This window comes from Gymnogyps californianus, chromosome Z, assembly GCF_018139145.2.
Source record: "Gymnogyps californianus isolate 813 chromosome Z, ASM1813914v2, whole genome shotgun sequence".
Classification (NCBI taxonomy): domain Eukaryota; kingdom Metazoa; phylum Chordata; class Aves; order Accipitriformes; family Cathartidae; genus Gymnogyps; species Gymnogyps californianus.
In genome coordinates, this window is record NC_059500.1 from 59,357,420 (window position 1) to 59,383,800 (window position 26,381).

A 26,381-nucleotide genomic window follows, 5' to 3' on the forward strand; every position below is an offset into this window, starting at 1 on the left:
TGGTACAGTGTGTTTTGGATTTAGTGTGAGAACAATGTTGATAACAGACTGATGTTTTAGTTTTTGCTAAGTAGAGCTTATCCTAGGTTAAGGACTTTTCAGTTTCCCATGCTCTGCCAGCAAGCAGGTGTGCAAGAAGCTGGGAGGGAGCATAGCCAGGACAGCTGACCTGAACTAGCCAAAGGGATATTCCATACCATAGAACGTCATGCCCAGTATATAAACAGGGGGGAGTTGGCTGGGAGGGGTGGATGGCTGCTCTGGCATCGGTCAGCAGGTGGTGAGCAATTGCACTGTGCATCGTTTGTCTTTTCTTGGGTTTTATTTATCTCTCTTTTTTTTTGTTATATTCCTTTTCATTACAATGATTATTATTATAATAATATTTATTATTATTATTATTGTTATTATTGTTAATATTATATTTTATTTTACTTTAGTCATTAAACTGCTTTTATCTCAACCCATGAGTTTTACTTTTTTTCCCCCAATTCTCCTCCCCATCCCACTGGGAGCGGGGAGGAGGGAGCGGCTGTGTGGTGCTTAGTTGCTGGCTGGGGTTAAACCACAACACAATTTATCTCAGCTTGGCACCTTGTTCAATTAGCCAACATTGGTTTTACTGGTTTCAATTTAAAAATATAGTGTTTTTCTCTGGTTTTCAGTATAGAATGCGGGAGGGAGGTAAGAGGATGTACAATTCCGAAACTAGTTTTATTTTGAGCTATTGCTGTGTCCCTAAAGTAATCTTTCAGAAAGTTCAGCAATCTGAAACTAACTGAGTGAGATAATGTGATAATATTTGAACTAAAAGTGCTTTTTTTCCCCTGAATGATAAATGTTGCTGCATAGAGAATTGGGATGAATATTCTTTTCAGATGTATTACACAGTTGAGGCTTATGAACAGTACATTTAATAAAAAGCCTTCTTCAAAGCATGATGAAACAGTTCCCATTTTATTTGAATTTATAGCAGAGGAAAAGATGATTTTTTTTTTTTTCTTTTGTCAAACAAGTAAATATCATACTGAGTAGGAAATATGAATTAAGAGTTGTGTTTTGTTTGGGGTTTGGTTTTTTTTTTTAACCTCAACGATCTCTTGAATTCCAGTTTTAAAATACCTCATTTTCTATTTTTCGTGAAAGAATAACCTTGGTAAACTTCAGAGGTATGTTCTGTGGTTGATTATTTTAGTCATACATAGTTGCATCTAATGTACATTAAGTTCTCTTCCTAACTTGGCAATTTTTGAGTTATAAAGCTTGGTCATCTGTATTATGTGGTAGAGGAAGATGCCATCTCTTGTTTTTCATTTCATTGTTTGAGAGAAAGCAGTACTTGTATCTATGATGACAAAATATATATTACGCTGGGTAGCTAGGGTAGAAGAATTGCTTTATAAATAGAACTTATGCATGAAATGGTTTGTGTTAACTTGCTGCATATGTTTTTCTGGCAGGCTTAATAATGGAACAAAGACCCTTAGGTTTCAATAAACCCTTATGGCTGGGGTTAGCTCCATTTTTGTGCATAACAGAAGTATTCCTGATGCTTACTACCTCAGTGAAATGGGAGCTGTGAACATATAATACTGTTTACATATAAAGAGTGACAAGAAGAAAGATAAAGTTTGAATGTAGGGCAGGGTAAGGAAGGAAGAGCCTGCAGAATGTGTTACTAAAATGAAAAAATAAGTTACACGGATAATAAAGCTTGAACAGAACTATCAGTATTTAGTCAAGATTGCATATACCTTCTGTAATTATTTAACATTTTTAGACCTTTTCTCTATTACGTATCTGGTTTTGATTTGTGGGGAAGTTGTTTTAGTTTGTTTTTTAAGAATTTGGGGTTTTTAATAAGTATTTTAATCCGTTTCTTTTTGTCAGTTTTCAGAATGAGTTTAGGAAGAAATTGCTTTGCTTATAATCTTTGAGAAGGGTGTTGAGTGTCTTCTCCTTTTAGAGCAATACATAAAAATTGGAAGATGTATCATCTGGATGTTAAATTTCTGCTGTTGCTGTGAAACTTTTAGAAAGAGATAAGCCTACAAGAGGGAAGGGAGAAACAAACACGAAATTCTGTCTGCTCAGTGGAGGCTTATTAGAGTAGGACAGCTGTATTCTCTGCAGATTTCTTCTTTGGGGAAAAAAAAATACCAGAACAACCTAGAACGAAAGTTCATAACAAAGTTAAAACATTTAGAAGCTTGAAAAGGCAGATTAGCGTTGTCCATGATAGACACGATAAAAGTAATTTTTTCTTTTTTTTCTTTTTTTTCTATATTTTAACTTGATTGTATGCTAGTTTTTCAGACGTATTTTGCCTCAGTGTGAAGGATGGATCATTTAGTATGAGTGAGGAGTCAAAGCTGTATTGTAAAGCACTTACGTATTGCTGAATTTGGAAAACATAATGAAAAAGGTAGAAGATTATGGAGGCAGAAAAGGATGGCTTATTAGGAAGTGAAATGTCACTCTGGAAAACTGACTTCTGCTGAAATTTCTACTTAATTATGGACTAGTCATCTGACCCTAGAACTACGCGTTCAGTAGTGGTATGTTTGTCATTTTTTGGGCTCCCAGCTTCAGAAACCTAGTTTTGTTCGTATAAATGCTTAGTATTTGTAAGTGCTGCTCAGATCCATGGGGACCTCCCTCTAAGCATGGCAAAATGCTTAGCAGATACCATGCATTCTTGAAAAAATTGGACACTGCAAGCACAGCAGTGTTTGGAACTTACATTTTTTTATATATATGATATGGAAATAATCCATATCATCCAGCTTGCCCCAAGGCCTTTATGGGGACACACAAAGAAAAGCCAATTTGTAATGAATGGTATTATCAAATTGGGAAATGCTCATCAAAGAAGCAAGTCTGTACTCATTTCAAGATTAAAATGTAAGATACGCTTACTAGACATATTCTGTGTGTCTAGTATAACTGTGTTTTGTAAGGTAAGTGTGAAAAGTTGTATTGATAAGCCAACCAAACAGTCAGAACTATAATTATGTTCACTGAATCCTGGAGAAGATACAATAAAGGAATTGAAGACAGTGTTATGATTTATATACACATAAAAGCTGTACTGAATTTGTACAGGCATTTTTAAATTTCATTATTTCTGGACTGTTGGTGGTTCAGATTTAATAATATGTAAAGACATTCAACCAGTGAGTTTTAGCATGTTAATGTCACTGTTTGGGTTACTGGTCCATTTCTTCTGATTTCAGACTCTTGGATGTAACATAGGCAAGTGAAGCTTGATATTCAAATGCTGTATTACATGTTTTGGGCTATCTGTATATTTTTCAAAAAATCTGGAAGACAAGTGTGAACATAAAACCACAGGACAAACAATATTTATAGATTATTTTATCTATCATTAGTTTTGAATTCTAAATGGATTTTAAGATGCTCTTTTTGCTAGAAATCAGACTTCTAAATTAGAACTAAAAAAACCTCTAATATTTTTGATCCTAAAAATGTTTCACATTTGTACCCGCAAATTTTTCATTTATCAAAATGGATCATTTCTGTGTGAAAATTCAGCAAATTTTTTGTGTGTTAAGAATACACATTGCCATAGCAGAAGAGTGGGAAGTAGTAGGCCTCAGTAGCTGGAAGCCTGAAGGTGAAATACTTTTCCCAAAATTTGGAAGAAGCAGAGTAAATACCTGTGCTCTTGGTGCCTTTGATTTCAGATAGTTAAATCTTAATTTTGTCAGATCCTCCATATATAGTGCAGTCTTACTTCTGAAAGTATGGAGGGGAGGGACCAGTTAGTGGTTGATACTTGGCTGTAGAACTTACTGACAGGTTAATATGGTTTAAGCTTTAAGCTCTTTAAGACTAAGATATAAAGTGTTCTTTGCTATAGGATACCAAATGTGGTTATTTAAAAAAGAAAAAAAAAATCTTTCGAAGGAATAACTTCATGGGCAAAACTCCAAAGCCTTTTATGTATATACAGTTTATGTATATACAGCCTTCATAGAGAGAAACAAACTACCTTGCTACTTTGAATTTGTATGGTCTTGTAATTGTGGACAGTACTTCACAGTCATGTTGAGTAGGCACTGTGTTTGATCAAACCCCAGGTGAAATCAGTGGGAGGCTTTCTTTTTTCTTTTTTTTTTTTTATGTGCTTGGTATTAGACTAAAGACAAAATGTAAGATAAATTGTTTCATAACCTGCATGTAGATGCCAGCAGAACTTTGACACAAGCATTCTTAAAGGTCTGAGTTGGACTGGATTTGCTTAACTCAGAACTGATAATATCTTGATACGTGTGAGAGACTACAGTCATCATTACCTCTCAATTAATCGCCACGAAATAAGAACATTAAAATGTTACTATATATTAAATATATTTAAAAGGACTCTTAGCTTCATGGCATACATATTCATTATTTTCACTGACATGTTAATTCACTTGAATGTGAGCGGTTTGTAAGGACTTTAAATACACTAATGTTGAGGTCTAGCACTGGAAATAAGAGATTAGAGCCGCGTATAGCTTGATAATTCATCAAATTCAGGTTTTTTTAAATTGTAGAATGCTTTATTAGTCTATGTTGTGCTTCCCTTTCAAGCTCCTTTAAGCAGGTACTGGTATAGTTGAAAATATAACTCTGGCTCAACCATATGCAGATTTATTTGTTGGTTTAATACTTGATGGTGAATTGCAGTAGTGAACCTTATAACTAATTTGATTTGTGTAAAATGAAATAATTAGGAATAAATTATGTTGCATTGAACATTTCAACTTTTGGTTAAAAAGATATTTTCACAAAGTACGAAACAAGTTCAAAGGAGAAGATAAATTTAGTGATAAGGATAACTAGCAAAATAGAGAGAATTACTTAAAATATTTAAAGAGAGAATACTTTAAAAAAAAGTCTCACAATCAACTGAAGATGTTTTGGGGAAGGGAGTGGATGTCAATGCTTCATACTCTTAATTTGTAGTGTTGCTCCCATACATCTAGTGGATGAGTTCTGTATTAATAAATCCATGGTTTTATCATTGGCTCTTGAACAAGTGGTGTCTCAGTGAGCTGGTTTTTGAACTGTGCTTTTTTTTTTTTTTAAGCCTCATATAATATTTTTGAGTGCATGGTGTTCTTGCAGTGAAAAACGTGAAAACAAAGCTCCACAAGGCCCACTGGAGGACACTAAGGCACCACTGATTAAAACGTATAGATTACTTGCATGGCAGTCAGCTCAATTTCATTCCTCTCACTTTTGCGAACCACACCCTCTAGTAGTTACAGACTAGTGACTTGCTGACAAGTTGATGAAAAACATCTGGTAAAAAACCCTAAGGTAGTACTCAGTGGAGAGACTGAAGTGCTTCAAAGAATTCTTAAGTCTCTTTTAGTGTATCTGTAGCTGAAGATGTGTCCTCACATCATCAGAAATCATAGTTAAATAAACTTGGCTTTCGAAAAACCTGTGGAGTAGGGAAGAAATGGTAATCTAAGTTTATGAAAAATGGCTAGATTTGCAAATGAAGGTCATAACCATTTTTGAAAATATTGCTTTCTTGTTTGAGAAACTGGTGTAATATACTGAATTATGCTGTGATTGTCTTTATAGTCTCAGTCTGTTTCAGAAGGGTTGTATGCCAGTCTCTGTTTACATTCTGAACTATAAATCCTCTAGACTATTGTATGAACTCATACCAAAACATTTTGCTGACTTAAAATCAGGGTTTTATGGGCTTTCTGAAAAAAAATCTCTAAACAGGCGATCTGATGCAAGGCAGACTGGTAGTCTGAATCAGTGAGGAAACTGAACTCTTAGTATGAGGTTGGTGACTACAAAACTATGGCATGTATCTGATCACTTACATCTGCCTGTCTGCAAAGTGAATAGAGTACAAAACTGCTCTGGATGTTCAACTGTAGAACTGATAAATAAGACTTGTAGAAGAATCTGATTATGTTTGAATGCCAGAAGGTTTGGTGTGGTGGTTTTTTTTTTTGTTGTTTTTTTTTTTAAAAGTTCCCTGACAAAAGGCTGGGCTGGATAATAAAATGGTAGGTGAAGTTGTCAAGAAATAAAAAGTAATGCATGTGCAGAAGGGTGATGACAACCACCAAAAGTATACATGCACATTTGTATGCACTTAATTAACTATTACTCTTGAGTAATTATACCTGAAAAAGGTATGAGAATTATCTTGAGTTCTCTGAAAATAGCTTGCCATTCAGCATTTTGAAAGAGGAAAGAATGGTTTTGTATTATTAGGGGGGGGAAAAACCCCGAAACAAAATACAAAACAACATCACACCTTTGTATGTATCCATGGTATACTTGCATCTTGAATGCTGCAGTTTTAGTTTCTCCCTCTCAAAAACATACTGTTGGATCAGAATAGTTAAAGGATGGCAGTGAGGATAGTAAGGGCATTTCCCTGCAAACAGCCTCAGTGCAAGGACAGGTTAAATTAATCAGATTGCTTTAGTTTGGAAAGCATGTGATTCATGTAAGATAAGAAAGAGATCTATAAATCATGAATGAAAAGGGGACGAAAATACTGAATGATTTCTTTCAGTCTTCCTCATATTAAAAAAAAACAGGAGCCTCTCAATGAACTCGTCGTGCTTTAAAACAGCCTGCAAATAAAGGGAAAACAGTTAAACTCTTATTAAACACACTTTACATGCTCTGTGGCAATAATTTCCACAGTTTAACTATGGATAACTAGCTATATATGTGTTCCAGAAAGAGACAAACCCATCAGTGGCTATTAACAATGGTTCAGGTTAGCCATCAGCTCAGGAAGCTTCTAAGTCATTTAGCAACAGAAGCTGGGAGTTATCAATGTATCCATACCTCATGTCTTAATTTTTTTTTTCCCTCCAAGTGCTTGTAATAATTTCAGTTGGAAGCAAGGGCCAGGACAGCCTTGGATCTGACCTAAGATTAGGGTATGGGGGAAATGGTGGGGAAGGATGCAGAATCAGAGTGTCCATTCAAAAAAGCATCTTGATGAAACCCTGAGAGCATGTGAAACATGCAGAAAGTACTGAAGTGTGTGTCCCTGGAAGGATTAAAGGAGGGTGAAAACTGGAGATGTATGGTTTTTTCTTTTGCTGTGTTGGAGATAGGGAAGGAGAAGGAAAGAAGAGACTTTGATGTAATGTTAGGCAGGCTGTGGAGGGCAAGGAAAGGGGCTTAAGGTCTTCAAAGACAGAAAAACTTGATCACGAGAGTGTAGATTTTGCAAGTCCATGTTTACCTAAGTCTGTAAATAGTTTGAAATATAGCACTTTTTTTTCAGTAGTGCTCTGAAAAAACAATTTTTGTAAGCTTTCATGATATTCGCTGGCTTTATACTGGATCTTGTAGGGCTTTATTTGCAGTTGTTGTGGTTATTTTCAGTATCCCTATTCATGGGTATTTATATGTGTTTAATCTGATTTCTTCTTGTCTAATACTTGTGTCCTTACTATTTTCCTTTTTTCAGTATATCTGTATATAAAAATTGTCAACCATATTTTGATGAATTCTTGATGGACGTGCTTAAAATTTTGTCTGTTGTGTGTATTAAGGTTTTTTTAACTGAAGATTTAAAAACCCATCCAATGCTTTTCATCCACAAACAGAATCTAGAACGTACGGAAACACTCGCTTTAACACTCGAGCTCACTTGCATAAACAAAGTTTTCAAATAACTAGCAGAATATGTCTTATTAAAAAAAAAATATTTTTTTTTAAAATAAGCTTTCTTTTTGAAGGTGAACTTTTTTTTAGCCTGGAGCTCAAGTCAATGAAGCTGAAGTGTAAGTAAAGGTTTTACAATATACACATGGATAAATAAGGAAGGCATAGCTCAGGGTGCACAATTTAGCCTTAATTCTCTCAATTACCAATATAAAATACTTTAACTTAGTGGTTTTAATGTTTCTTTATATACACTCTTACATGTCTGGGGAAAAAAACATTTGAATAATCCCAGTCATTTCTCTTACTCTTGCCATAACCTTAATCTTCTATGATTTTTCTCTTCTGAATACTTCTTAATCTTTCAGCATTCTCCATAGTTCTGGAAAAAACATTTACCACTGCACTTTGGAGTACAGTGACATTATTGCTCAGTTTTCTTTCTGTGTGTCCTAACATCTTGTTTACTTTTTAGTTTGTTACTTCCTTTACAGTCTTTATTGAATTGTGTATGTCATTCTCCTATAACTTGATTAAGATAATCAAAACCCCTGTAGTTTGTATTGCTAGTCCCAGGCTCCAGGTATTTTAAGGAATGTACAGCATCCAATCTAAGTTAGTTTGCATGTATTAACATTAAAGTTTGTGTCAGTATTTGTTAGGATAAAACCAGTAAGGCTGTAAAGCCCTTTTTACGGCTGAGTGCTTTCACTTAAAATATTGGGGGCTGTACATATGGAATCATAACATATTTTGGGAAATAGTGCTGGGTTTATGTTACCAGCTGGGAGCATAGTTAAATTAAAACCTGTAAGACTAACTTTGAGAAGTCCCTGAATGGATGATGAAGCTGAAATGCATGCTTTCTGACTACTACATCCAGCAGGCTGTGGTTGGAATTGGTTGTTTGGCCTCCTGGAATCTGTTGAAGGAAGGCAGCTGAGTGTTTGAGGTGAAACACTCCTTCATGTATGAAGCTGTTTCCTTTTTGTATATTGCCTCTGCCATCTGTAGTGCTCCCTCAACTTACTTTTTTTCGTTCTTAACTGACCTGCTGTTGTTACATCTCGTGTTTTTCTCCTTTTCTGCCTATTACAAGTCTGTCTAGGAGAAGTATAACAAAAGGAGCTGGAGAGACGTGACGGATCCCTGCCTAAGCTATAGTGTGAACTGGCCTAAGTCTGTTTCTGTCAGTCTTGTCCATTCTTGTCCCAGCTGTCTTCAGAAAGAACCTGGAAAGTATTAAACACCCTTGAGGACTATTTCTTTATTTAGGAGACGTATACTATATAAAACTTAACAAAATCCTATAGTTATAGGCCTGTTTCTCATATCTTCTCACAATAAAATTCCTTTACTCTCTTCAAAACTCAACATAACAACAACCTGTGAACTTTTCTAGAGAAGAATGTTTCCAGTAGAAGAGTCTACTGGAGCCTCTCTGATTCATTCTCACTTGCTCACAAGCTAGATTATGGACCTCCTTTCAGTTTGTTTCCTCTGAAGACCTAATTAGTTTTCCTTCAGAAACATATCCGTACAGTGTAGAAATGTGTTCTTTTATGTTCTGTTACTCTGAATCAATACCTGATGGAAATAGATGTTTACATGATGTGTTAATGGCTTCTGCTGTTTATAACTCTTCTTGTGTGCTTTCCGACAACCACTTTTCTGAAAGCTGTCATAATTTTCTTAGTTTCAAAGCATTATGTGAAGTAAAGCTTGCGAAACATGAAAGTCTTTAAAAGCGAGTTTCATTGACAGGGAAAAAAAAAATCTTAGCCAATTTTACCATGAGGCTTGGATTCTTCTGAAAGAGAATATAGTTTTCTTTAAGAAGAATAGCTGGAATGGTTTTTTTTGAGAAAGTGATTACTAGAAGAGAAACTGCAGATTTGGCTCTGTGATCTAGTTGTGAGATGAGAGGTTTTTCTGTTAGACCATACTTTCTCCAGAACTTTGAGGAACTTCCAGACCAAAAAGTGAGTTTGAGAAGATGTTAGGGAACTGAAAAGCCTTTTACATTAGACAAAACTTCAAACTATATCAGAGTTTCTTAATTTTTAACTAAAATAAATTTTTACAGTATCAAAAATAGATAAATATGTTTAAAAGAAGTGTCAATTAGATGACAGCACTTCTTAGTTTTTCTCTCCTCACCCTGTCCATTTCAATTGTTTGGTGCCTTCTCTTAGTCATATCTAGTGTAGACAATAGTAATTTAAAAAATATGTTTCTGTTTAGTCTCTAAAATGACCTGTGCTCTTTTATGGACTATAAAAACAAAAAATGCTGGCATCATAAAGGTGTGCAGTGAGCAAAATGAAGCATAAACATGTTATGCGTGCATTGCAAATAGCAATGGAATGGAGAAGCACATACGAGCTTCCTTTAATTCCATAATGAGAGTTATTGGCTTACATCAAGGTGATTCATTATTGAAGAGAATATAGAAAACAAAGTCTTCAAAACTCATGAGCGGGTTCATGTTGCTATTTAATGGTCCACATGTGTTTCCCTTTTCCTTTGTAAATTCTTAGCTAGGATAAACTGAGAGAGTGGTCACTTCCACCCTGAAGTTGTTGTAGATGGGGAGGAAAGCTGCTGTATATTCTTCATAAGCTGCAAGCTCCAGAGACAGGTTCCCTGTCTTTCCTCCCCAACTTTTCTCCCTATTACAGCCGTGGTCTTCCCTTAGTTAAACGACCTTTTTTTTTCACGGGCTTACTTTCTAGTTCTTATGATAACATACAAGTCTAGTTTCTATCTTCTATATAAATGTACCCAAATTATGTTACTTAAATTGAATATTATGATTTAATATATATTTGTATATATTTGCTCTAGTGGCACTTTACTGGACTGGAACGTAATGCTCAGACAGCCATTTGGCAAGGGGGACCATGTATGTTTTACCATTATGTCTCAGTTGTTCATCTCTGTTTTTCTCTGGTGATTGTCTGTCCTGCCCTAAAAGGATGACAAACATAAATTTCGTTAATGACTGGGAGATTATAATAATTTTCTAGGTAGGTTGCAGTTGAAAGCTGATAATTCTTCTCTCAAGTGATTGGTGATTGTCGGTATTTACACTCACAATATGGCTGTCTGTTTTTTCCATGTTTCCTGAGTGTGCCAGGTACATGGCCAGAACTGCCTGTTTGCATGCCCTCTGTCTTTTAGTTTGTCACAGTTACTTGCGTTTGATTATAAAGAATGCCAATAATTACCTTTGGAAAAGTTGCTAGCAGTATTTTCTTTTACACTGGCATCTTTTTTTAATAAGTCTATTTTTCTTTGTTACATTTCTTGATGGAGAAATTGAATCAAGTGGAACACACTGGCTGGATGGGAAGATTGGTTTTCCCACGGGGAGCACTGGAGCACGTTCAGGTCAATGGAGAGGCTCTCAGAGGCAACAGGGTGTTTATGTCAGGCAAGCCCAGAAAAATAAGCTTGGGCAGGAGCACTGCAAGCCTGCTGGGAAAAGCAGGGAGCAGCAGACAGCTAGACCCCAGAGACTGCAACTTCCAAGATACCAAAGGGGACTCTTAAAGTTTGCTGCCACTCAGAAAGTCATTGACCTAATAGAAACAAAGCTGGGAACCAAGGACCTGTCTTCAAGGACACAGTGCAGACTGTGTTCATTGAATACCTTTCTGGAGTCTCTTTCTGACAAATCTGCTTTTCCCAAAATTAGATCCGCTCATGAAGTGAAATATTAAGCAACTTGATTGCTTTCCTTCCCCCTTGCACGAGAATATCTCTGGCTGCTCTAGGTAAAAGACCATCTGTGTTGGTAATATGCAATGCAAGCTCAGTGGCGTGCTGATAGATAGTTAACTTCCCTGAATTTTTTTTTTATTAATTTGACTCCTACTGCCCCATGAATGGTCTGAGATGCCTTCTGCTAGCAGCAAGTGGCCACAGTGTGTTATTCTGAACTTAACTAGACTATCCGAAGAGTAACAAAGATCTCTGTGGCTGAGGACTGTTACTCCGGGAATCAGCCCTGGAGCCTGTATCTTCTGAGCATTTGCAGCTCTTGCTGATTCTTAAACTCATTCTGAATTTGTCACCTTGAACCTCAGTTGCCTCTGGCTGGCATAGCTGTTAGATGGTTGTTGGAATAAACAGTGTACTCTGGTCCAACAGCTTTGGATGTGAAGGGGACAAGCTTTTCAGTTTAAGGTTCACCCTCAGCTCCTAGCTAGCCACCTTTCTTAAGGAAGCAGCTGGAGTTTTTCACCTGTCGAAGATGATTCCCAACTGGCACCTCTATTCTGTCTTCACCTGTTGAATGGATGTTCCCTTTGAAACAATGAGAGCCGCCTCCCTTGTCATGGTTTAACCCCGGCTGGCAACTAAGCACCACCCAGCTGCTCGCTCAGTCCCCCTCGGTGGGATGGGGGAGAGAATAGGAAGAGTAAAAGTTAGAAAACTCATGGGCTGAGATAAAGACAGTTTAATAGGTAAAGCAAAAGCCACACACCAAGCAAAGCAAAACAAGGAATTCATTCACTACTTCCCATTGGCAGGCAGGTGTTCAGCCGTCTCCAGGAAAGCAGGGCTCCATCACACCTGGTGGTTACTTGGGAAGACAAACGCCATCACTCCAAACGTCCCCCCCTTCCTCCTTCTTCCCCCAGCTTTTATTGCTGAGCATGACGTCATATGGTATGGAAGATGCCTTTGGTCAGTTGGGGTCAGCTGTCCCGGCTGTGTCCCCTCCCAACTAATTGTGCACCCCAAGCCTACTCACTGGTGGGGCGGTGTGAGAAGCAGAAGAGTCCTTGACTCTGTGTAAGCACTACTCAGCAATAACTGAAACATCCCTGTGTTACCAACACAGTTTCCAGCACAAATCGAAAATCTAGCCCCTTACTAGCTACTATGAAGAAAATTAACTCTATCCCAGCCAAAACCAGCACATCCTTCCTCCATCATTTCATGGCTTCAGAGCCAGAAAGTTAACACTGTGTGTGTGTCCCTTATCCAAGCTGCAGAATGCAAAGTCCAGACATGAACATTAGCTGCACCTTGGTCTTTTGATTGTGCTGCAAGACACTTCAAGAAGAATCTTCATCTGTTCATGTTCATGGTCGATAATTCTAAGGGTTTGACTGTCTTGCTAGATAACAAGCTCTGTAAGATTGCTAAGCATTAAGGCAGGTCAGCTCAAGCAGCGTTAGGGAAATGCTTCTGTCCTGTGTGTCTTTCTGGGGCTCCTTTCAGACTTCTGGTAAGCATGCTGCTGTTGCTGTAGCCTTAAGGCATGATGTTGGTCTATTCTTTTTCATGCAAATACTTGGGGACTTCTTTCCAGACAGTAGTCGTTTGTGGAGTATGCTGCTTGGTGTCCTTTAAATGTGAATGTGTATATGAACAGATACATAAAGGGAAAGAGAAGGTATGCATCAGTAACTCTACCAGGTTGCACTGGTCCATCCTCATATATGTTTACAACCCTGTCTTCTTCCTTGTTCCCCCAGTTTCTAAAGCTTTGCAGGATCATGACCATCTGCTTATGGTTGCATATAAATATGCATACTTGTATGGGTATTGCTAAAGCAAAGGCTTCTTGGGTTTTCTGGGCCTTGCTGTATGAATACCCTCAGTGTGAATGATGGCATGGATGACATACTTGGGACTGCAGTTAATGAAAAGGTGCTTCCCTTTTTTGTTACTTGTAAATACTTGCTCTAGGGAACAAAGATAGAATTGTATTATGCCATCATAAATCTCTTTAGCTCGCACCATGTGTGAATAACGTTTTGGCAGGCACAACTTTATGAAGAGATGTTACTTCAAGGCTTTTTACTCTCTTAGAAATGATGGCTAACAAGAATGTTATTCACATTACTCAGTGACCCTATGTCAATTCTAGTATCAAATTACCTCATCTTTACCAAGGAATAGAAAAGGAAGACTTTTAACTATTGGTTTTTATCCTGCTTCTCAAAGGAACTTGCTGTTTCAGAGTTCTGCGTAAATGGAAAGCATTAACTTCACCAGTCATCATTCACTGGTATATGCGTACAGTTGGACATTTATTTGGAAACTCTTGTCTATCCACTCATAAGCATTCCCTGTGGGAATCATGGTACATACTTGCTCCATCGAATTACATGTTACAACCCATCTAGTAAAATTATTATTCACTTATCATTTGTCCACATTTTTATTTTGCCTGTTGCCTTTCTAGGGGTTTTGGAACTATATAAGAAGTAGATTAAAATACGTTATTAAACTATTTTAAACATTTTTCAAGAAATGAACAATTACTTAGAAGGCATCTATATATTTTTACTTGTAAAAATCATCCCTCTAAGAGATGCGATAAGTGGATATGCAGAGGTAGATCCTGAACAGTCACTTAAAAACCTATCATTTGCAGTTCAACTATAGCGTGGAATGGCTCTTTGAGACCAGATTGAAGCTTTGTGAAATCAGGATTAATATTTGAGGCATGAGAACTTCAGGTTAAAATATTTGGGGACATAGAAGATTATGAGCATTTTTGGGTTTGGTGGGTTTTGTCTATACTAATGAGGTGTCTTCTTGACTCATGTAAATGAAAAATACTCAAAATTAAGGCTTTGGTATTGCAGGAGTAGACTTAAATATTTAATTACTTAGATACATAGTTGTTGTCTGTAGTGGGATTACTTAATAACTTAACTTTTAAGAAGTGTGTAAAAATTTCCAGTTTTGGAGAGAAAGCTAAATTTTTATTAATTTTTAAAAGAAACTCCAAATCTTTTACTGGCTTCAGATAGTTGTCACTTCAAAATAAAATTGCCTTGATCTTGTCAATGAAAAGATATTTGAACTCATAGGCACTAGGAAAATATGTTTTTAAAAGTCATCTATAACAAATAAAAAATACTAAAACGTTGATGATTACTTACCACTACCCCAACACGTCCCCAGTTTCCAGCTTCATTCTGACTGAAGAGCATTCATTTACTTCAGAATGAAATATTCCAGGCTGGAAGAAAGCCTGGATGAAGCATGCTTGTTATCTGAAGGTAATAAGATATTTAACCAAAAGACACGGACAAATCAAATTTACATGTGAGTTTTTTGTGTTTCCAGTAGGAATAGTAATGAAACTGTAGAGGCACTTTTTCAACAGAAAAGAGCACTTCAAAGAGTTTTTTTCTGTTAAATAGAAGCCATGGTGATCTGCTGCTGGTTTTCTCTCCTTTTTGTTCTCTTTCTTAGCCACCCTGAAACTGGTTGCTGTTGGCAAAATAGCAACAATTGATTGTGTTGTTAATTATGGACTGATTTATTTTCAGATCTCGATAGAGAATGACTACTTGGGCCCCAGAAGAATTGAGAGTCTGCAAAAAGAAGATGCTGATTGGCAGAGAAAAGCCCACGTGGCTGTGCTTTCTATTCAAGACCTTACAGTTAAATACTTCGAAATAACAGCTAAAACACAGAAAGGTAGTTATTTTCTACTATCCTATCCATCAAATAAAAGATCTTCAAAAATTTATTTAATGTTTACCATGTTCTGTATTGTACTGTGATTTATTTATTTTTTTTAATCAGTCCTCCGTAAGGAAAATGCAGTTGTCATTCCCATTTGTTTTTTCTTCTGTGTCTATTTGAATCTTTTACCAATAAGCCTTTTCAGAATGTCATCAGAAGCGATCAGAATAGGAATTTTAGATAAAAGTTTCATGACCACTTTCTCAATGTGATTGTATTAGCTGCACTGTACATTTGCAAACGATTTAGGGAGCATAGAGTCTCTGAGGGATTCTGTCTTCTGTACTGGATATGGCAGACCACCACAGTAAGTGTTTATTACCTTTCAATTCATTTCCTTTTCCTGTCTCCCCTACCTTTCAGCAATTTTTTTCATAGCTCTAAATATTAAGCAACAGCTCAGTTTAACTACTCGGTGAAAGCTGCTCTGTTGTTCAGAAATCTTCATGGATATAACCTTGGCATTTCTATGCTTGAAGAATGCGGAAGTTTTACTGAAGAGTTAGTGCAGTAAAACCAGGTCATATGACTTGCCATGTACAGCTGCACTCTCATCCTTGTACCATATTAGCTTAATTAATCAGTTTATCAGAGCAAACCACCTGAGGATGTGGTTTCATGTCACCTCTTTTAGTTTGAATGTGGGCTACCACTGACAGAGTTTATGTCCTGCTGTCTTCCCTGCCTGACTGCGGGTTCCTGTTTCTTTCTTTGCCTTGGTGATATCATTGTGCAACCAGATAAATAAGCTGTACCCCTGGGAGAAAACCTTTTTTGATGGGTAGGTTTCCTGTCATCTCCCTGCATGACTGCTAGATCTGCCTCGAGAAGCAGTCACTGCAAAATGATTCCTTTCGGTGACAACCCAAGTTAAGGATAACATGAAACTCCTCCTTATTTTGAAAAAGTGACTAAACCAGTTCAGGCATGTTGGAATGAATTTAATTAGAGAAAATTCTAAATGTATTTAATCAGTTTGGTTCCTTTTCTAGTGCTACAAAGGCAGCAAATAAAATACCCCATTAGTTGATAAAGAACATATATTTACAGTTACTTACTTTTTGTTTTGTTCACATGCTTTTTTATGTACAGCAGTCAGGATTGTGGTGAAAAACACTGGGAAATTAAATACCTGGAGACTGTTTACAACTATACACCTTTAGTATACAGGTTGCTTGCCTGTTTTGTTATGTTTTGGGGTTTTTTTGGCCTCCTGCTGATCACAGGGTGGTCTTACATGCCAAAATACGAAGAGATGGCAGAGGAAGAAGACATGAGAACATAAAGGTGTGTTTTATTACCTAACAACAGCGTGTAATATCTTCTAGCACCTGGGAACTGAATGCTACCTCTTTGTGTGTCTTTCCTGGGTTTTGCTTTGTAAAGCTAAGTGTACAGTATCATGTGCTTGTTATATACATTAAAAATGGTGAAAATAGTGTGTGTCAGCCTAGATGTTGTCTGGGGCTCAAGAACAGAAAATCTGAATCAGGCAAGGGACTCCTTGCTACTCTGAAGTCTTCCTGAAAAGATTCTCATTCATCTCTGCGTATTAAGATCAGATTATAATTTGTTTAGTTAATTTGAAGTAATTTTGTGAAGCAGCCTGCATTTTGAGTTAAAAGATAGGTGTTATTTAAATTTAATTCAGTGTTCTTACAGAATTGCACGTGAAGTCAAGCTGAAATTTTTGTTTGAAATTGTAATTTTTTTTTCACTCTGCAGATTTGTTTAAACTTATAACTGCACTACAGAAGTTATTAAGAGAAACTGGAGACTTTAGTAGCTGATAATTGGTGCTTTCAGAAGCAGGGAAAATTTGGGATGCAGTTTAAGACCACATGGTAGCATTAATGAGATATTTTTATTAAGTCAAGAATTCTGAACCAGTGATTCCGAGTGTTAAGGTATTGTGCATTCAGAATGGTCCCTCTGTGGATAACAAAATGTGGAATTATGATGATAAAATGATCAACAAATAGCTAATTGCATATTTACATGAATCCTAAGAGTACTTACATCCTGGATTTGAACATTAGTACTCTGTAGAATGACTACTCCCAGCTAAGAGAACTTTGTATGCTTTTGGATATAAATATGTGCATTGTCCCTGCAGTAGAATCACTAGTGATCTGAAGAGTAGACTGGTAAGCTGTTTGCCTTTTCTTCCCTTCTGTAGCTGTGTACGATCGAATGCGAGCAGACCAGAAAAAATTTGGTAAGGCAGCATGGGCAGCAGCAGTGGAACGTATGGAAAAGCTCCAGTATGCAGTTTCTAAGGAGACTTTGCAGTTGATGCGTGCTAAAGAAATCTGTTTGGAGCAGAAGAAACATGCGCTGAAAGAGGAGGTAATTTTTCATATCAATAAATAGAAAAATAAAACCTGCAGAAAAAACCCAAACCTTAAAGAATGTTGATGTACTTAAAAAAAAAAAAAACCAAACAAAAACCCCCCAGACTTGAAAGTCATTGTTTTTCAGCTTTTAATAAAAAAAGTCTGTATTTAAACTTTTACTACACTCTACCATGTTAGACAAATGGAGTTGTAATGTAGGTGTGGTGGGTTTTGTGCCACTTATGTCTTCTGTTCACCTTTTCCTGGTTAGTTAACCAGAAAGACAGTTTTTACTGTTAATGTTTACAGCTACTCACTGAGATGAATAAAATGAAGAGAAGGGATAGGACAGAAATCTGCTGCTATGTAATCTGCACACCTCAGCTCTCAAGGGCATGACTGCCTTTCCAGAGTAGTTCTGACATTCCAGATGGAAGGTGCCTGAACATTAGTAAATATACAGATGACTAGCCTGTTGTACTGCACTCTCTTTGTCTCTGTTTACCCTAATTACTAAGGCAGTCTTCTAGAGGGGGTTGTGCTAGCTACAGCTTTCCTGAGGAAAGAATGCATGCATCAAACTGTGTTTAAATGTATTAGCAGAAAAAACCCCACATTTATTGGGTTTTATGACACCTCCTCAAAAGCAAAAATGCTACAAATCCTCTTTTAAAATTTGCTATCATATGGATATTCGGTGCTAAAAACTTTCTGTCATATTTATGTTAATTTACATTCTGTCCAATCAGTTGCTTGTTTTTAGAGCATTTTTCAAATGTTTCACCAAAATTTGACTAAACCAGTGGCTCTGTTACGAAAAGGTCATCCAGAGAACTCAGGACCTTAGTACTGTATAGATTGATATGTTGGTAAGCCTGATAGACTATGTGCCTATTTTAGGAGCTTCTCTAGAAGACAGCTTGATCTGCAAGGAAGAGAGAGCACATGCAAGACCCAGAGCACGAAAATAAAAAGTTTGCTCCATTTCAACGCTCTTTAGATTTAGAAAGCCAAGAGTTGTCTGGAAACCTGAGTTTATCAGGCTGTTGCCATCCTTAGCTAAGAGTTGATGAGAGAATCCAGCAGTACTAATTGGAAGTATTATATTGAATATGTTCACATATTTAGAGCAGCCACGCATTGTCTTTTCTGTAGCACATCTTATTTTTCTCCCAGTGGAGACCTTCCGTGAATTTTTGTTGAGTGAGATCTCAGTCTGGTAAATGAGTGATTGATTGTTTTGATGTGCAGAAGCGTTAGGGGCTGCATAGGAAAAAGAGAGGTTCGTTGCAGTATACAGGGGGGGTGAAAGGCTCTGAACTAAGAGTTTGGGGCTTTTGGGGACGGAAAAATGAGGAACATCTGAGGGGTGTGCATGGGCATGGTGCTTTGGGATGCTGCATTACAAGGTATAGAGAGCTCTGGGTAAAAACATGGTGATGGGGCAATATGAGGACCACCTTCTGTTCTGAAACATCTTTTTTTGCTTTCAGAATATAAAAGCGCTAAGTATGCAAAGTTGGATGTGACAAACATGACTAGGAATCCCATATTGGAGAAGAAGGGTTGCAGTCTTATCGTAAAGAAATTATTTGCAGGACTGAAATACTTTCTCTGGCAAACCATTTAGCTACTGTTTTCTGGGCATAGAAGATAAAAACAGGATATTCCTTTAAAAAAACTAAAATGCTGGAGAAACTAATTTATCAGGGTTTGAGTTGAGGATTAAGACAGAAGGAATGACAATTCAGAGCAAAGACCAGATCTGACTGTTTATGAGGACACTGTTGGTGTTCAGCAGGTTGTCTATGGATTTTTGAACATTTAGTCTAGGAAAAGAAAGAAGTTTATAAAACCAGTGGTACACCCTTTTCAAGGGGAAAAGACATTTCTTTTAGTGTCTGAAAGTTTTCTAATTTCCCAGGGTACTAATTGTGAGTAATCATCTTAACCTCATTTTTTTACAATATGGTATCCTGTAGTATCATGGCCTGACTATAATTGACTCCTGATACTTAGTTGGTTGGGTTGGAGGAATACTTTTGTTCCACAAGTTGCTAGGTATGAGTGAGAGCCTGCCTTTTATCAGTGGTCAGAGTGCTCCGTGTTTCCCTTAAAATAATTTAGAAATTATTTAAGATTATTTTCTGTTGGTTTTGAGGATGAGCTTCCATATTCACACTTAAAGACCTGAGGTTTTTTCTGAATTTTACCCCCTTCGGAGATTTCTCAGACAGCAACAGTGATGAATTAAAGTGAATACTTGAACTAGAGAACAGTCAGGATTCACATGGGGTGGACTGAAACATGACTCTCTATTTGAACAGTAACAGATTACTTAAAAGGCTGGATAGTAGAAAATTTAATAGTAGCTATTAATATATACTGCTAGGGAAAAGTAATACAGATTTTTACCATGAGCTGCAGGTTAATTACTTTGTAAATGGCAGCAGATGAGAATGACCATGGTCTTATAACCTGGTAGCAACGCGATTGAGCCAGCAATGCAACAGGGTGGTACAGCAGCAGATGCTCTCCAGTCTGTCAAATCAGGTATTTCCAGCAAAGGGAGAAGTGTTAGTGTCACTGCAACATGGACTTGTGAGATTTCTTCTGCACCTTTCTTCCACACGTTTCTGATCACCCAAGAAAGGTTAGTTCTAACTGGAACAGTTACAGGGAGTGCTACCACAATGATGCCAGGAACAGCAAGTCTGTTTTACAAGAGGAGTTGAAGTTGTTTTGACAAATAAAATGAAGGCTGAGATGACACAAAATTGCTCTCCACAAAAATACTAATGGGAATAAGTATTAGTCAAGAGCAGTGCGTGTTGCTGTTCAGTACTGGTGCAAGAACAAATGCTATTATCTGATTGTGAATACGTTGGAAATATGGAAGAAGTTTCCTGGCAGTTAGGAGGGAGTATCTGGAACAGACTTCCAATGGGAATAACAAACACAGAGTTTTTTGGAAGCTTTTTGTTTTGTTTTTGTTTTCACAAAAGCAGAATAAGAACAATAACAACATGGAAATTATTTTAAGAACTCAGTTTATGAAAGCAGTTCATTTTAGATTTGTCTGAAAGCATTCCATGGTGGTGGAAAGCTGGATTTGATGACACTCAGTTCTGTATTCCATGTTTGGCTATTTTTCTATTAATTTTGTCATCTGTTCCTTTAGTATGTGTATTCGTAGTTCTTGTCAGAGGCTTTCTGTTTTAACCCGTTATATCTTTATTAACAGTGTGTGGGTTTACAGATGATATATTTCTGCCTTAGAACTATTAAGAAACTGAAGTTCCTGCTTAAGTTCTTCACTTAGTATGAATGAGACAACAAAGACCGTAAGGGCCAGAGAGATTAAATTATTTGCTTGAGTTAATGCAGGAAGTTGTGGCATAGCAGGAAATTGAACTCGGATCTCCTGAGTTCTAGTTCTTTGTCCAACTGCAAAATGTTTCTTTCCTGTAACATTCTCACGTTACAGTTCTTGTGTTTCTTTCACTGTGTTGTTCAGCCTGAGACCTACCAAGGATGCAGCAAATTACTAGTACATATTAGCTAGCAACTTGTAACATTGAAAATTGAACCACTTTTAAATTTTTAACAAAAAATGCTGAAATTTTCCCAAGAGTGATGATATTGTTTTGAATTATCACACTGTTGTGGTTTAACCCCAGCCAGCAGCTAAGCACCCTGCAGCCGCTCCCTCACTCCCCCCCGACTCCCAGTGGGATGGGGAGGAGAATCGGGAAAGAAGGTAAAACTCGTGGGTTGAGATAAGAACAGTTTCATAACTAAAGTAAAATGTAATACTAACAATAATAATAATAATGAAGAAATATAATAATAATAATGAAAAGGAATATTAAAAAAAAAAAAGAAGGGGGGGGGGGGGGGGGGGAAGGAAAAAAACCCCAGTGATGCACAATGCAGTTGCTCACCACCCGCTGACCAATGCCCAAGCAGCGATCCGCCCCTCCCGGCCAACTGCCCTGTTTATATACTGGGCATGATGTTCTATGGTATGGAATATCCCGTTGGCTAGTTCGGGTCAGCTGTCCTGGCTATGCTCCCTCCCAGCTTCTTGCACACCTGCTTGCTCGCAGAGCATGGGAAACTGAAAAGTCCTTGGCTTAAGATAAGCGCTACTTAGCAATAGCTAAAACATCATCGTGTTATCAGCAGTATTCTCATACTAAATCCAAACCACAGCACTGTACCAGCTACTAAGAAGAAAATTAACTCTATCCCACCCGAAACCAGGACACACACATATATAGTATTTCACATAAAGTTTTAACATAAATGGTTGAAATTAAAGGTCCCCATTTTTCTTTTTCATGAGGGGCTATTATGTAGCTAGGATATCTGCCTGAGAACCATATGACAATATTAATTTCTCATTGCTGTTGCACCTGAAAACTGAGTATAGTGGTGTTGTACCCCTAAAACAGACCAGGTAGCTGGCAGCGTCTGTAATGCATGCTTGTAGGGCTAAGATTCGGTTGTCAGACAGGTCCTTTATCAGGCAGACACCAGTGCAGCTGAATGAAATACTGAGCTGCTATAGATGGCCCGTTTATGTCTCTATTCAGTCTTTATACAAAGTCTGTGGACTTAACTTTGGGAACACCTTTTTTAAAGAAAAAAAATATGTGTAAGTTTGAGTGAATTTCACAGTTCACTGACAAAGCAAAAGTTCTTAGTTGTGGTGGAAGTTTGAATGACATTGCCTTAATTAAAAAAAAAAACAAACACGCACACACGCCCCCCCAAACCCTGCCAAAAAATCCACCACCTTTTGTTGCTATGGTGTCCTTTTTTATAATGAGAAAATCCTTCAAAAATGCCGAAACCCAGGATTCCCTGCCTGACTAATGAATATTATCCCTCTTATACGGAAAAACTGGGAGGTTCAAGAGAATTAGTCCTTTTGTCTTGAAAACTAGACTCTAATTCACTCCAAATGCCATCATTATGTCATTTACTCTTCTGGTCACAATTAGTAACTTAATATGGATGCAGAGTAATAGAATGGCATAACGACATTTTGGTGTCACACTGGACTGAAACATATAAATTACACATTATCGATTGTAAGATTTATGATATTCACTTAAGGACTTATTGAGCCTTTCAGGCTAATAGTTGATACACAAAAAATGCATTCAATAGATACACAATATAGTAGAAGAAATTCTTGAAATAGACGTTAGAAGAATTGATTCACAGGTCTTCTGTCTATCAGTCTTATATGGAAAGAAGCGTAATATAGAGAACTGTTTCCTTAGTGTTTAACTGAGCTGTGAAATCCCTGTCAATGGATAATGATGCAGGTGCTAAAAGCACAAATGCTGTAAAAAAAGAGAGAGGACAAATTTATGAAGTAAAATGCAGTAAGCCTATTTTGTATAAAACGCAGCACTGTGGCTTAAGCTGTGCTGCAAGCTGTGCTAGAGGCTGGTGAGACATTTTAGGGAGGTATCACTGCCTATTATGTTTTGTCTTCCTGGATACTTGCAGTTAACCTTTGTCCAAAACAGGGTATTGAGTAAGATGGATCTTTGGTTTAATTCAGTACCGTTATCTTTCTGTTGTAGTATAGTTATATTTAAACGTGTGTGATAAGTAAAACCGAGGAAACCCATTTCTGGCTATTAACTACAGATACAGTATTACACCTTGAAGAAACCACCATAATGTAAAAACATGCTAGCAAATATTTTTTAAAATGCATAGTTTGCTAGGTCCTGTATTTTTGCTTGGTAGACATCCCTTTTTAATGATTGAATGTCTGTAATACAGAAACTGGACCACATTTCATCAGAAAGGTAAGGTAGGTAGATCACAAATCTCCAGTCAAATTTACAATTACTTTCATGCATTATCTGAGAGAAACTGTCAGAGATACGTTTTTTTGAGCAGGTAAAGAACCTGGATGTGGCTCTAACTCTTCTGCATGCAGGTTGTAGAGCTGCATGGCTTTGAATTCCCTCCGAAGTGAGACAGCACATAAGATCCCCTTACGTGTCAGTATTTCTTAAATATGGTCTGAATGGCTAACTGTATTGAGCAGTTAAATCTTGTTTGGCTGAATGAAAGAGGATGATTTGAGTTCACTTAGAAGAGTGACATAAGACACAAGCAGTGTCAAACATATGACAAATAAGCACTGAAATATATAAAATATTTTAATCTAGGTCTTTTACTGTCCTGTGAAGGACTCCAGAAACAATGAAACTCCTCAGTTAAGTTGTCATTACAAGAGGATCAGTGCGTGTAATTATCCCTGTTTCCACCACCTTTCACTCTTTTCCCTCAGTTCAGCTTTATGACAGTTTTAACTGTAGTTTTCTAGATGCTGTTAGCAAAACAACTTAGAATTTTTGAACTGAAGATAAGAAAATACTAATTTAATTATGTATCTTCAGAGAATCGAGTAGTAGAGTAAGAGTGGTAGGGATGTTTTACGCTGTGCACTATATGACTTGTCACTTTGACAGTCACAAAGTGTAATCCAATGCCATGGATTATTTTTATTGCCACATAGAAAAAATGTCAGATGTTAAAGATGTCTGAAAGTGTGTGGGTGATCAAAACCTATCTTATCTTCTTGATGTGTTCAGTTTTAACATGTTACATTTAGTGTACGAGACTGTATCTCGCTGTAATCGTAAAGTCTGTGGTTTTGTTCTTCTCATTATCCTGGAGTCGTGTATTTTTTGGGGTTTTGTTTCTCTTTTCATTTAGATGCAGAGCCTGAAAGGTGGTACAGAAGCTATAGCCCATTTGGACCAGTTAGAAGCTGATTATTATGATCTACAGCTTCAATTATATGAAGTGCAGTTTGAGATCTTGAAATGTGAAGAGCTGCTGCTGACAGCACAACTTGAAAGCATCAGAAGACTGATGTCAGGTGCTTTATGCATTTTAATTAAGACATAATCTGTGAAAGATAATTCTCTTCCTAAGAGTCTAGTAAAGCCTGTGGAAATGAAATGAGAACAGATTCTTTACCATGTGAAGAGCTGGATTTTCTAACATAAGTACTGTTAAATTAAAATTTACACCTGTTCATAAGGCATATACATACACATACAGAAGTGCTGGTCTGGTTCTCACTGCCTGTATTTGGAAATAAGCATATAAGATACTATGTAAGTTTTGGAAAACTAAATTCAGGGAGGAGGAAATGTCTTAATTACTGGACTTGTCTCACTAAAAATTTGCATTGGTATTATTAATTTCTTTGAAGTGATTGGTTTTCAAAAGGTATTTCTGCAAATCAAAGAGTCCTTCAGGTAAACTTTGAAGCTTGTTGTATTGCCATCTCACTGATTGCAGTGATGCAAACCTTATGTTTCCAGAACCTACTATACCTTGTGTACTTACAAACTATGGAGATGGTACAGGTAAATCGTACAGCGTTTTTGAATCCAGTTCTGTCCTTTGGACCTTTCTGTAGTTAATTTTTTTATTCATACAAGCTCTGTTTTACTGTTTAGTGCATAGGGCTTGTATAGCAAATTTTGTTACGGATAGAAAAGTCACTTAAGAAGAGAGATTTTTAAGCTGAATTGTATTGTGAGTTGCCTCTGGAAAAAGAGAAAACATTGGTATCACGGATCCTTCTCGCTGTTACGTGAATCTCCTCCTTTTAGGCTTATGATGGCAACAACTGTAACTGCATGTATGGAAGATGAGGATTGAAAACTCTGTAAATGACTTAAAGAAATGTGGCAGCTTTGACCGGGTGCCTCTGTGGAGAGCTAGTTAGTGCTTTAGAGTTAGATAGTTTTTGTACTTGGCATATCAGACAATGAATTTTGGTACTGAAGACACAGTATGGTTTGCTTACCTGCGGACTGAAGGAAATCCCTTGAAATGGAGGCTGAGAAGGAATGTGTATCAAAATCCTTTCTCTTTGATGTTGTGATAGTAAAACCTAAGGGCCCTCAGAGACTAAGCCTGCTGTAAAAACATGATAGGTCATTACGACTTGTCACTAATGTTTTCTCCAGAAATCTCAAGAACAACCCCAATCCCACAACCTGACCCAAAATAAAACAAAACCCCCGGTCAGCTAAACAACCAACCCTCTCCTTCCCCCATGGCAACCAAATAGTTCACCATTCTGGCTTCCTTTGCTGTTTTAAACTTGTAAAGTATTCTTTAATAATAAATCCAAAAATGGTTGGTGGTTTTTTTTTATTAAAGATAGCTGTCTATGTTAGAAGGAATTACTGTTTTTTAACAACTCTCAATTTAATATCCCATGGGACAGAAAATGATAAATACAGTTCTTAAATGTGTGGGGAATTTTGTTCAAAGGATGAAATGACCTCTTTGGACTTTACTTAGGTGGAGGGGAATAGAACAATTAATGTGAAGAATGTGACACTGAAGTGGCTACATCTCTTCAAGACTGTTCAGCACCAAATCTGAATGAAAGCATCTAAACCATATAATGGTCTTTTAATATGTGTTGTTTCCTGTGCTGTCAAAGAGAAAAGAACAGTCTGTTGCATCTTCTGTTACGTTTCCTTTTTAAAGTGTACTTATAGGCAGTAAATAGCCTTTTAATTGTGCACATCTGTATGATTTGAAATACATGTGTCTTAGTGACTTGTAGAGGCTGGTGCTATTCTTTACTCTTTGACTGTATTGGCTCTGCAGAGATATTTCAGAGAGTTTTGGATTCTATTTTGATTTAAGGGACATCAGCAGTACTGCTAATGAAGTCCCAACAGAATTTTTTGAGAGCATGATTTGATTTGACTGCCAGTTGGTTGTAAGCTAGAAGAAAAACATTTTCTTTTGCGAATTCAGCACATTGGATCTGAAAAGTATCAAATGATAATA

At 37.0% G+C, this 26,381-nt stretch overlaps 1 protein-coding gene across 2 annotated transcripts in view; it reads left to right on the forward strand.

The window, feature by feature from the left end:
• The window catches only part of JMY (junction mediating and regulatory protein, p53 cofactor), a 67,867-nt gene that overhangs the window by 22,569 nt on the left and 18,917 nt on the right, over positions 1-26,381 (forward strand). For both annotated transcript variants that reach the window (XM_050913124.1, XM_050913123.1), the window contains exons 3-5: positions 14,982-15,132; positions 17,360-17,529; positions 24,270-24,435. In XM_050913124.1, the coding sequence (XP_050769081.1) occupies positions 14,982-15,132; positions 17,360-17,529; positions 24,270-24,435 (487 nt within the window). The remainder of the gene's footprint in view (positions 1-14,981; positions 15,133-17,359; positions 17,530-24,269; positions 24,436-26,381) is intronic.